At 38.2% G+C, this 12,813-nt stretch overlaps 1 protein-coding gene across 1 annotated transcript; it reads left to right on the top strand.

Annotated features, from left to right (window-relative positions):
- Nucleotides 1-1,572: 1,572 nt before the first annotated feature.
- On the top strand, nucleotides 1,573-12,043 carry adipor1a (adiponectin receptor 1a). Its single transcript, XM_042407670.1, has 8 exons — nucleotides 1,573-1,668; nucleotides 4,564-4,779; nucleotides 4,871-4,984; nucleotides 7,650-7,821; nucleotides 8,018-8,204; nucleotides 9,271-9,458; nucleotides 9,733-9,926; nucleotides 10,207-12,043. Exons 2-8 carry the CDS (start codon nucleotides 4,633-4,635, stop codon nucleotides 10,333-10,335), a joined length of 1,131 nt encoding a protein of 376 aa, XP_042263604.1. The 5' UTR covers nucleotides 1,573-1,668; nucleotides 4,564-4,632; the 3' UTR covers nucleotides 10,336-12,043.
- The last annotated feature ends 770 nt before the right edge of the window (nucleotides 12,044-12,813 follow it).

Here is a 12,813-nt window from a genome sequence, read left to right as displayed (position 1 = left end):
GTTCATGCTGGCTCACTGTCATGACTGATTAGGACACTTGTTGATGTTTTTAGTAACACCTTTTTTCCTACTATGACAAGTCAAAATGCTACAGTGAAAAAGGCCTGTTTGTGCACAGCTTTCATTTTGGCCTCTACCTGATTTTGCAATGTGTGCACATCTGAGAGGTGTGTTCTTAATGGAGGTGATTATCAAGGAAAAGGCTTAATGGCATTAAGGAAATAAGTAATGTAATGACTTGTTTTGGAGAAGCTTTTGTGCAACAAGTAAAGTGTTTGAACAAACGCTTCATGTATAGCTAGTGTTAACAGTCATGCAAACTTAAGACATATTGAAATAAAATGTATTTGAATTAGCATATTTATCATATCATCATATCTGTGTAGCCTTTCATGGATAGGCACTTTTTAAAATGTACAAATCTGCTTTTGAAACTACAATAAAGGGGAAGCCGCTAAGCAGGTCTGACATAGAATATGTACTGTATGTAATTCAACCGCATGAGAGCACAGAAAGAAATAAATGTTTCATCCCTCCATCCAGTGAACAAATAAAAAACAAGTCATAACAGGTATAATGAAATGCGGTGCTGAAAAAAAGTGTACACACCTGAGCCAGAGTGACGGGCACATGGAAGACTTACAGCCTCAAAAACTTAGAAAGAAAAGCACCTTTAAAAAATGAAGACAAAGACTTCAAAAAAGCTGCTGTGAATGGATGCTTTTAATCTATGTCCAAAAGACTGTCTGTCAGCAGAAATAGTGGCAGCTATTATTGGGTTACAGTGGGTTGAAGAGGTTGGACCTGATAGGATGGTGGTGTGCACAGATTCAGTAGCCTTTTTGTAAAGCCTGCAGTCAGCAACAACTGTCAGAGAACATTTACTCATTGCAGTTTACCATAGTTTTCTAAAACCTCATAGAGATGGTGTAGATGTACAGTTCTTTTGTATACCAGCATGAAGGGTTGAAAGGGAATGAGTGTGCTGATAAGCTAAAAAGGAAATATTGTACCAGTTCCACTTGGAAAAGGAGTGGAAGGGAAAGTAGTGATTAAGATGAAAGGAATGGAGATATGGCAGAAAAGGTGGGAGGAAGACCAGAAAGGAAGGGTGTATCACAAAGTCCAAAAGTCAGTCATAACAAACAACTTTAAAGAAAGGAACAGAAGGCAGGAAATCATCATAACAAGTCTCAGATTGGATCACACTGGATTAAATGACACTTTGTACTGGGGAGAAGGAAAAGTGACAAGTGTGGGAACTGTGGAGTTAAAGATAACATTGGACATATCATATTGCATTTTACCATGTATGAAGCAGAAAGAGAAAGGTTACATGATAAAGTCCGCGGGGTGGGATGGCAGTGGGATCTGATGGGGATACTGGGAACAGAAGGAGAGGTAGTGGGTGTAAGAGTCACCAGGAAGGCTTTACTTTCTTAATGACACAAGGTTAGTGGGTAGGGTTTAAGAAATAGGGTAAATGGCATGATGTTACTCTGGTACAGTAGGTGGCGGTATGCACCTTAAAGTTGTTTGCGATCTGCCAGTAAATCAACAGAAGAAGAAGAAGGTTAGGTTTACGGAAGAGATTTCAGCTTCCGGAAAGGATTGTTTCGCATTTTCGATAAATAATTCACCTTCCTGGTCTGAAGACTACCTTGTCAGGTAACTCATGTCCATTTAATGAAATTTCCTCATCAGATGTCAATGCTAAGACGTTTTATTTGTGTGTCGTCGCCTTCTGGTGAGTCAATAAACAAACCGCAGGCACCGCGGCAGCTCGGCGTTAGCTACGAGGTAACGTTAGCAAGATGATAAACGAGCGATCCGCGTCCGGCTAACCTACAAAACTTACAGCTGCTCGTTAAATTTCAGTTCAGCTCCTTCACACGACGTGTAGCGAACCGTGTAGAGGCGGCGGATCTACGTTAAATCGTCCGTATGTTGCGGTTGTTTACATTTTGTTGTCCATGTTCCGTCTGACGCGGTGCTAACTGTTAGTGCACATCCGTCTGTTAGGCTTTGATAACTAGTTCAAACGCTTTGTTTGTGTTGTCAGCCTCAGATCTGTATCATATGTCATTATTCTGTCTTACCGTATATCACGAGTATTGTCCTGTATTGTCGACCGATAATTTAGCAGCATAAGCGCTAAATAAATGTAGCCGCTGCTTTGTTCCTCTTTTTTGTGATGGACGTCTGATCGATCAAACACAGATTGGAGGTAAATTACCAGCCATTTTAAATCAGGATTTAGATTCATGACGAGAATTAACTTTGAAGTAATAGTCATTTTAAATCCTACAACTATTGATATGCATTCACCTTACAATTAAGGCTGGGCGATATAAACAAAATCAGATAACACAATATTTTTGACCAAATACCTCAATATCGATGTTGCAACAGTATTGTAGGGATTACTTTCGGTGCTTTCACAAAATATATTTTGATAAATAATCATCAGTGATGTGGATATAATGACTAAGACAAAAAATAACAACACTTATGCCATATCACGATATTTTAACCGAAATCTAGTCTCTTATCACAATATTGATATAATATCAATATATTGCCCAGCCCTACTTACAGTATGAAATCACCTGACTTTATTAAAAAGTACAGTGTTTCATCATCATTGTATAGTAGCATTTACATAATATCTTTTCACTGTTATATGTGAGGCCATGCAGACTGCATGTATGTGCTGATACACCAATGTGGGAGGGAGCAGTAATCATAACAGGTAGTTATGCATTTGTTGTGGCTGCTACCAATATGAAAATCAATAGTAATCTTTCAACTACAAGAGGACAGCATAGACAAAATTTTTAGATTGACATGCTTTATTTTCCCACTAGCCAAAGCAATGTTTAGTGAACCTTCATCATTCATAGAGTAGGTTTAATTATTGTAAACTTATGTGTATCATTATATCTAAAGCTGCAACAATAAGTTGATTAATCTATTATTTGATCGACAGAAAGTTACTCACCAACTATTTTTTTAATCAATTAATTGTTTAGAGTAATTTTTTTAAGAAAAAAAATGTCCAAATTCTCTGATTCCAGCTTCTCAAATGCAACTATTTTCTGGTTTATTTTGTCTTTCATGGTAGCAAATTAAATCAGGACAAATGAAGACATCTGAGGATGTCACCTTGGGCTTTGGGAAACATTGATCAACATTTTTCACCGTATGCAGACATATTAGAGATCAAAAGACTAATTGATTAATCGATAATTAAAATAATTGCTAGTTGCAGCCCTACATATATCCTTAGTTTATTTTTTATTTAAACAGGTAGGCTAAATAACTGCAGAGTTTCTCTCCTTATTAACAAGTTTGCACATGTTGCAAAAAACATTTGAATAACTTTAGAAGAGGTGACCTTTCAAATACTTAGTGTGTTTATTTATTTATAACTGATCTCCATTCAGGACTGTGTTTCTGGTGACATCTGTAGGCCACAACTATTGTAAAAAAAGATAAATAATTCCATTATCTGAACAATAACAGTATATGAGTTTCAATAAACTTGCAGTGCAGAACGTCTCATTGATTATTTATTTATTTTGAACACATTAAAATAACAAAATGAAACATATAGGTAGCAAAACAAAGCAAGAAATAACAGCAAACTTTAAGTAAACAACACAAATAATAACCATTCAATGTTCGAAAAGGGTGCAGGATGAAGTTAAGACAAATAACAGCAAACTTTAAGTAAACAACACAAATAACAACCATTCAATGTTCGAAAAGGGTGCAGGATGAAGTTAAGAACTTTTCTAGTCCTACACCCTTTTTTATGCATACTGTGCATGCTTTTAAATATAAATGAATGTTCATTACATTCAAGCCCTTGCCAAATGAGTTCACACAATGCTGATTAAGTGTATCACCGCCATGTAAATCTCTTTGTATTTCACAGTATACAGAGTTTTTAATCTGGTGTCAGGTTTGACATTCCCACACTGGCCAGATGAATGCAAACTGCACATGCTCTATGGGCAGAATGCGAGCACCAGAGACTTCTGTTGGCTAACTTCCGGTTAGCTCTCTACCTTGAATGATCATGTGGCTTTTCTAGACTTTCCAAATGTTATTGGACCAAATGGATCAAATTCTGATAGTGAATCGAGTCATTTCGCGGGGGCTGTGTGATATTCAAAATAATTCATCTAGCGTTTTACAGACACAACAGAAGTGACAGAGTTGGCTACAGCAGAGGCTATGACATAAGTGCATGTTGATCTTGTTTTTGTAATTACTCTCACTGCCAGAAGGGGGAGACAAAAGTCCCACACTGCATCTTTAACTAGCTAATAATTGATTAGCCACCAATATGTTACTTATAGTATTATCCATACAATATTTCTTTTATCCGCATCTTCAACTCTTGGCGGTATATAATAGCAATATGTTTTTCTGTTTATATGTGTTTAATTTATGTTTAGCTGTATGTAAATTACTCTGTATAAGTATATTGAGAGCTACTGACAACAGTAGTGTCCTACACAGTCATTAAAATTGATTTTGTTTCTGGTTGCTCAGGAGGACATTGAAGTATACCGTCTGAAGCAGAATACAGGGACTGTGAGTGGGTCATCAGGCAGTCTCCCTATGTCAGGCCGAAACGGGTCTGCAAGTGATGCAGACTGCCGGATCTCTGAGGACTGCCGTGTCCCAGATGTTGAGCTGATGGAGCTGGGGCCGCTGCTGGAGGAGGGAGGGGGTCGACAGGCAGCATCTAAAGGCGTCCATCCAGAGGTAGGACTGTTAAAAAAAAAAAAAAAAAAGGGCCAGGGAAATGTTGTGTCTGTGCAGTAGCTTCAGTATCTCTTGTGATGTCTTTTTAAAGGGAGCCTCGATGCTTGCTGACGAGGAAGAGGAGGATGATGAGGTGGGAGAGGTGCTGACCTTACCACTTCAGGCTCACCATGCCATGGAGAAGATGGAGGAGTTTGTACACAAAGTAAATATATCTTCTCAATTTAATAATCACTGACCTTGTAGAGGTACCCGTTCAGTTTGCAGCACAAATCCAGCTTTTTATTTGCTAAACTGCCAGAAAAATGTTTTTATACTTTCTCACTGATGCAGTGACATTACGTTAATCCATTTTTCAGGTTGGTGTGTACAGGTCTGCACATGTTATCCAATCTGGCTTCACTTTCCTGCTCGTATTTTGAGCTTTAACAAGCACAGATTTCTATAATAACTAGTATTGTTACTATAAATTAAGTAGTTACTAGTTCTTTCATCAATAAATTCAGCTCTTCTCAATCTGAGAAACTTGAATGTTATCATTAAATGTGGGGTCATTAAGCATCCAAAGATGACAGAATATACAAAAGAGATCCTATGACATTTCACCACTTTGCCCACACCCTCATGTTGAACCTGCATAAATATTGCAGCGGCCATGTTAAATGAGCTGAAACTCAACACCCTGTTCAGCTCAAAGGCATATCTAGTACAATGTGTTGCTAATCTGTGGTTTAGCAATGAGGTTAAAGGACATACAGTTGCAGATCCAGGTGAATGGCAACAACCACAGATTAACCTGAGACAGAAGTGTAGTATGAGTGAGTCATATTTTCAGCTCTCTTCTCTGATATGTCCAAGACAGTTCCTAAGTTTTCTAATATTAATGACTCTGTTAACTAGTTTAATAGTTGCTCCAAATCAGATAAGACTAGCCCGATTTGTCAGTCCGTCCCCTTGGATAGATGATTCCATTCAACGCAATAGAAGAGATAATAAAAAAGCGTGTAGCGAATAGTGTAGATGGAAAAAATCAAACCTGCATGTTCAGTACCCTCACATGAAGAAGCTATTACGCATGCTCAATCACTTCATCAAAGATGCGAGAGTGGTATATTTCTCTGGCCTGATCAACAATAACAAGCATAACCGTTGGTTGTTGTTTAATACCATTTACCAACTTCTGAATCCTGCTCCTTCTGGATTTCCCTCCACCTCCTCTGATGACTGTGATAAGTTTCTATATTTCTTTTTTTGACAAAGATCAATGGTCTCAGATCAAATTTCAGCCTCGGAGTTTATCATTCTGATCGAGTTACCTGGTCTGTTCTGCTGTCTGAGTTCAACCCTATTTCCATCGAAGATTTCTTGGATATAGTTTCTCACATGCGTCTATTGTCTTGCCCTGCTGATGTAATTCCCAACAAATTTCTTAAAGAGGTCCAGCCAGTCATTGCCCCCTGGCTTCTCTCTGTTGTCCATCAATCTCTCCCCTCTGGCTACATACCTGACTATTCCAAGACAGTCATTGTCTTCCCTCTACTCAAAAAATCCTCTTGAGATACCACTGATTTAGTTAACTACAGGCCCATTTCCAAACTTCCTCATTCCTCATCACAGAAACTTTATTTCTAAATTTCTTGAAGAAATTGTCACTCACCAGCTTCTCCAACTGGTCGAGGGAGACAATATCTTTGATTAGTTTCAATCAGGCTTCCGTCAAAAACATTTCACTGAAACGGCACTGCTTAAAGTAAATAACATTTTTGTGTGTGCAGATAAAGGTGAATATTCCATTTTAGCTTTACTTGACTTATCTGCTCCTTTTGACAGCATTGATCATGCCGTTTTAATTGATAGACTACTGAACTGGGTTGGTATCTCTGGTACTGCACTCAAATGGTTTTCCTCATACTTGTCTGACAGACACTTCAATGTTCACAGTAACAATTATGTGTCCTCCTCTGCTCCTCCCTTATGTGGGGTCCCACAAGGGTCAATCCTTGGACCTGTTCTGTTTTCATGATAGATGCTACCTCTAGGCCGTCTGTTTAACTCCTCCAGTGGTATCTCTTACCGTTGCTATGCCAATGACATGCAGCTTTACTTTTTGGTTAAACCTAATAACCTCAGTAACCTAACCCCCCTTCATGACTGCCTAGCCTCTATTACAAATTGGATGTCTCAAAACCTTCTCCATCTCAATTATGACAAAACTGAAGCCCTTGTGATTGGCCCCGATTGTTTTACCAAGGAGGTCAGTCACTATATTGGCCCCCTCACTAGCAACATCAAGACCACCTCTAAGAATCTTGGTGTCCTTTTTGACCGACATCTGGACTTTGAAACTCATTCAGTTAAGCTCATTCAGTCTTGTGTCTTTCAGTTGAGAAATCTTTAAGAAATATATACTTCTAGTGCATACCTTAATCTTTTCTCACTTAGACTACTGTAACTCCCTCGTCACTCACATTATCCAATCATCTTCAGTTGGTGCAAAATGTAGTGGTATTTTGCAAATTACATACAAGACCTTGCGTGGCCTGGCTCCTGCATATATAGCAGAATTGTTGAGCACAATTCACTCTGATCATCTGGTCAATGCCTTTTATCTGTTCCCTACTAAACTAAATGGTCACAAACATTTCTCAGTTCATTTGTTACTATTTGTGATATTTTCTAAATTTAGGGCATTGACTTTGCTGCTTGAACTTTAACCAAAAACACTGACATACTGTTTCAAACCTGTCTGTATATATAAATCTCTATAAAGACGATCAGTATTTCACCTGCATATATTTAATCTGTATGTAAAGTCACAGTAATTGTGAATTTGGGCGTCTGTGAGTAAAAGTTATTCTTTTTTTTTTCAGGTGTGGGAGGGGCGCTGGAGGGTCATCCCTTTCCATGTGCTGCCAGAGTGGCTAAAGGACAACGATTACCTCCTGCATGGACATCGCCCCCCTATGCCCTCTTTCCGGGCCTGCTTCGGAAGCATCTTCAGAATTCACACTGAGACAGGAAACATTTGGACTCACCTGTTAGGTGAGAAGAATTATTGTTGAACATTAGCTAACATTGTTAGCAGAAGAAGCTAGTTTAATTTACATGTTGATAAATATCTTTAAACTATGTAACAGCATCATTTGAAAGTGTTTCTCTCATTGGCTATTATATGTTAAGTGGTCTGTTTCATGCAGGAGTCAGAGAGAAACTGGTGAAACAGTTTTTTCTTCCTCAGGGCTGATCTTATTCATTTGTCTGGGCACGTTAACCATGCTGCGGCCCAACATGTACTTTATGGCCCCGCTGCAAGAGAAAGTGGTGTTTGGGATGTTCTTCCTGGGAGCTGTGCTCTGCCTCAGCTTCTCCTGGCTTTTTCACACCGTCTACTGCCACTCTGAGAAAGTGTCTCGCACCTTCTCCAAGTAAGGCCTCATACTGTCAAACTACTGTCTCCTACTTTCCTAGCATTTCTTAAAGAAATCATTTGTAACTGTCAAAGTCTATGCCTATTTTAAGTAACAGCTCTCCAGGCAGGTTTTTAAATTATGTATTACATAAAATACATAATCATCAGTCAGGACAAAATGATCCATAGTCCAGCCAAAAGTTAGATGATGCTACAGTGGTTTGTCATAATGAATTTTAGTTATTTTAAGAATGTATTGTTTGCCAAATGAGGTGCTTTCTCTCTTTACCCTCCTGGCAACAATCTGTTAAAGTTTCTCACCCATACAGGTTATGTGTTATGTGAAAATGTTTCTGGCTCCAACACAGAAAGAAACTCTATTATCAAGACACAAAAGATAAACTTTATATATAAGTATATACAAAAAAACACACAACCAGAAATCTCCAGTGTCCATAGCTGCTGTAATGTAAATGCTCAGAAATGCTGAAATTGTCTGTACACTGATGCAGTCCAGAGATGTGCAATAAGAATGATATAGAAAAGGTAACTTAAGCAGGGCAGATCAACTGTAAACTCAGAGGGGTATCAATCAATCAACATGCACCACTGAGTTGCTTTCTGATATTATAAGTAAAGGGACCCCAAATTTTAACAAATCTACAATAGTATGAGTCAGATGAGGAGTGCCTGATCTTCTCTAAAGAAAGACAGGAAGCCATATCAATCTACTTCTTAAATAAAGAGGCTCAGGGTGATCAAACTAACAGTTTTAGTTATAATCTTGCTAAACATTAAAGCCTGCTGAGTCTCAGGTGCACACACTGCTGCTCCTGCTCTACTTCTACAGCTAACCGACTGTAGTAGCATCAAGCTAACTCATTTATTTCACAAACTACAGCCTCAGAAACCTATAGATTTAGTTTACTGTATGTTATTGTGTCCACAAGAACAGAGAGTACAAAATTTGGATAGATTTAGGATATTACCAGCTGTCAATTTACCTGTGTAAATGTACCTGTGTTTTGTAAAACATGACAGAATTTCAGCTTTTTTGTCTTTGTGTCACCTTCTTTCCTCAGGCTTGACTACTCGGGCATCGCCCTCCTGATCATGGGCTCCTTCGTGCCCTGGCTGTACTACTCGTTCTATTGTTCCCCTCAGCCTCGACTTATCTACCTCACCATTGTATGTGTTCTCGGCATTGCCGCCATCATAGTGGCCCAGTGGGACCGGTTCTCTACACCTCGTCACAGACCAACAAGAGCAGGTGCTCACCAGTTCAGGATAATACTGTACTTTCCCCTGTAATTTTACACTGAAACGTTAGCTTTTGGTTATAATTGTAGTTTTATCACACATCTGTCACCGGTTTTCATTTAGCCTTTTCTGAGCAATGGCATTGCAGAAGAGACAGTGATAACATGCTGCTATTATTTGACTATTTGTTTGAATATCTAAGATGATTTTATATTTTTATAGAAATATAAAGAAATGTAGATGTTGACTTTTTCAAAGTGACACCGAGTCCATTCTTCTCGTAGGTGTGTTTATGGGTCTGGGACTAAGCGGCATTGTTCCCACCATGCACTTCACCATCGAGGAGGGGTTTGTTAAGGCCACCACAGTCGGCCAGATGGGTTGGTTCTATCTGATGGGTGCCATGTATATCACTGGCGCTGGGCTGTACGCAGCCAGGATTCCTGAACGCTATTTCCCTGGCAAGTGTGACATCTGGGTAAGTATTTAGTATTTAGTTATATAACAGAACTTTATAGTCATGTATTTAGCTGTGAGATTTTTTTTTCACAAAATAAGGACATGTGCTTCAAGAGCTGCAGCACAAATATATTAATATTCGAAACATTAACGCACTATGTTTATCATTTACAAAATAAAGAATGAGAAGGGGGGCAGTTTGAGCTATGATTTTAGATTTTTTTTTTTCTTTGTTTGATCAAACACAGGCAAAGGATTATTCATGTTACTTATACACATGTTTCTTTTACTCCTTCTAGTTCCACTCTCATCAGATTTTTCATGTTCTGGTCGTGGCAGCGGCATTCATCCATTTCTACGGTGTTTCCAATCTGCAGGAGTTTCGCTACGGCCTCGAGGGAGGATGCACAGATGACTCTCTACTCTGAGAGGCCTGACTGTGATTTACACATACTTTTCTTGATAGCCCCACACACTCACACACACACACACACTCATACACACACGTAAAATGCTGCTGGAAGTCAATATAGTCACTTATTGCTCCTTCTGTACTTCTGATTTGCTAAAATGTTCTTAGGGTTTTGGTGGTCTTTCTGCTTTGGCTCTTTTTTGCTCCAATAAAGTAGCATTAATTAGCCAATGAACTGTGGAGGGAATCTTCAACAGGCACTACTTCTTCAATAATTATGAAGCTGGAAGTGGAGTAAGATAAAAATGGGATTTAAACCAAAATCACGCATCCCTGTAACTGATGGTCACTTCTTAGATGCTAGTACCCCAACATCTCCATAGTCTGTTACCATTGCACAAAGGGTGCAGAGAGTATTATTTGTGCTGTAGCAGAGGGCACATACTGTAAACTATTTCTTTTCTCCCGCTCAGTGTCCATGCAGGTTAGAGGATGAATGTTACTGACCAACAGGAGTAGGTGTAGAGCAGTCCAGGACCGTTTAGGTACTCAAGGGCCTACACATGTATGAAGAGGATGAAAGTATACACATGTAGTGTGTATGGATGTCACCATGTTTTTGGTTTTTTTTATTGTGCTGACACTGATTGTGCAGCTGTCCGTTAAAACATGGAGAACCACCACAAACCCACCCACTCTGCAATAAAACATGAGCTATACTCTGAAAGCCCAGGAAATACCTTTAAAATCCCACTGAAACAAAATAAAATAGTCATGAAAGGAATGTGTAGTTTAAACCCCATAAATATGATCTACTGAGTAACACAGGGGTTAATTTTAATCAGATGTTTACCTGCGTGGTGTTTGAATCAAGATGAATCAATGGACTGGATACTTTAACTGAATTTCTCAGTTTATTTGAATTCTGAAATCTGTAGAAGTGACTTTGCATTTGATGCATTATTTTTTTTTGACAAAAGTCCAAAACAAATGATTTTCAAGCTGTTGAACAGAAACGCTGTAAAGGTTTGTAGCAGATGTGTACAAATAAATGAGCTCAGTTCAGGTTAGACTAAGATGCTTAAAGTGAAAAGAACTCCCCTGCCGTCATTTTTCAGTCCGACAGTACATCTTCGATCCATTTCTAGAGTAATAGTTCCTGGGCTACGCACAATGTACAGATCTAGATAGGTCAAATTGTGTTTTTGTCAGCTAGAGATATTTCGTTTGTGCTAGATTTCAGATGCAATCAGAGGTGTAAATATCAAATGCACCTTAGTGTATACTATTAAATTCAAAACTTTAAATCGCCGTAACGGGGTTTAAAATGTGTTACGTATGATTGATATAAACTTTTAGTATTCCTGTGCCTTAGGCCAACGGAAATGTTTTTAAATAAAAGGGCCTATCTTAACAGTCAAGGGAGCTTCAAGGATTTCCAGATGTTGACTTTTGTTGTTTTTCCTTGCCATATATACAATCGAATCATTATTGAACTTACAACTCCATTGATAGGTTGTATCAACTGCTGTTTAAGACTCCTTTTTCTAGATCAACTTATTCGAGCTTTATTACAAAGACTAAAACAATGTGTATTCTTGACTTTGTGTAATGTCCTGTGTAGAAAGTGATAAATCATACATTTCACTGAAATGTAAACATAAATATTTATTAATGGTAATCTTGGAAAATTATTGTAATAAATTTTTTTCCACATGTACAAACATGGCGTCCCATTGCTTGTGTGTCTACAGTGAGTATTTGAAAGTTGGGCTAATACAAGCAGCTGGTAAGAGTGAGACAAACCAAACACAAGACCCTGACAGTGACCATGAATCTTCTGAATCTTCAAAACTGTTAAAATGAATTGTAGAGATTAACGGTAACCATGTTTTCAACACATATACCTTGACTAAAGAACACTTTTCTCTCATCTTGTATTAGCCGCTGGTTGGAGATACCATTTGGCACTGAGAATGTGAACAGTGGTGGAGATTTGTGTTCACAGCTGTAATAATGTCCATCATTAGAAAATACTCCCTGTGTTCTTTTGCTGAAATAAACCTATACATACTTTATGAATATAAATCACACATCATTTGAAATCACTCAGATATAAGATGCGAGGGATAATGTGCCTCCCTCTGCCTTCACAATCATTTAACATTTTTCAATTTTAATAGTAGGACATTTTTGGACATTTTATCGACGTCTTGATGTAGATCTGCATCAAAATTAACAGACAAGACTAGATGTTTTCAGTCTTAAGTCCTATAAATATTAGGATCTATATACAATATTGAATTGTGCAAAATATCAAGTGAAACAGACTCACGATGACGTGATGATCTATGCTTACTGTGAGTGTGATGTTAAAATATTCCAAACCCAATTTGTCTAATTATTTCCTATGTTTTTTTGCTGTTTGCATTATGCATTAAGACTAAATAACTCTTATTGGTGGAAGGTCTGCTGTATCCAATCAAATCCAATT

This window comes from Thunnus maccoyii, chromosome 3 (assembly GCF_910596095.1).
Source record: "Thunnus maccoyii chromosome 3, fThuMac1.1, whole genome shotgun sequence".
Taxonomy (NCBI): Eukaryota; Metazoa; Chordata; class Actinopteri; order Scombriformes; family Scombridae; genus Thunnus; species Thunnus maccoyii.
The sequence above is the reverse complement of the archived record's forward strand: the minus strand, read 5'-3'. Positions and strand labels throughout refer to the sequence as shown.

Coding starts and splice junctions, on each gene's coding strand:
- adipor1a (XM_042407670.1), top strand. CDS start 4,633: ATGTCAGGCCGAAACGGGTCTGCAAGTGATGCAGACTGCCGGATCTCT. Junction 8,205..9,270: donor GTGTCTCGCACCTTCTCCAA/GTAAGGCCTCAT, acceptor TTCTTTCCTCAG/GCTTGACTACTCGGGCATCG. Junction 9,927..10,206: donor CTGGCAAGTGTGACATCTGG/GTAAGTATTTAG, acceptor TACTCCTTCTAG/TTCCACTCTCATCAGATTTT.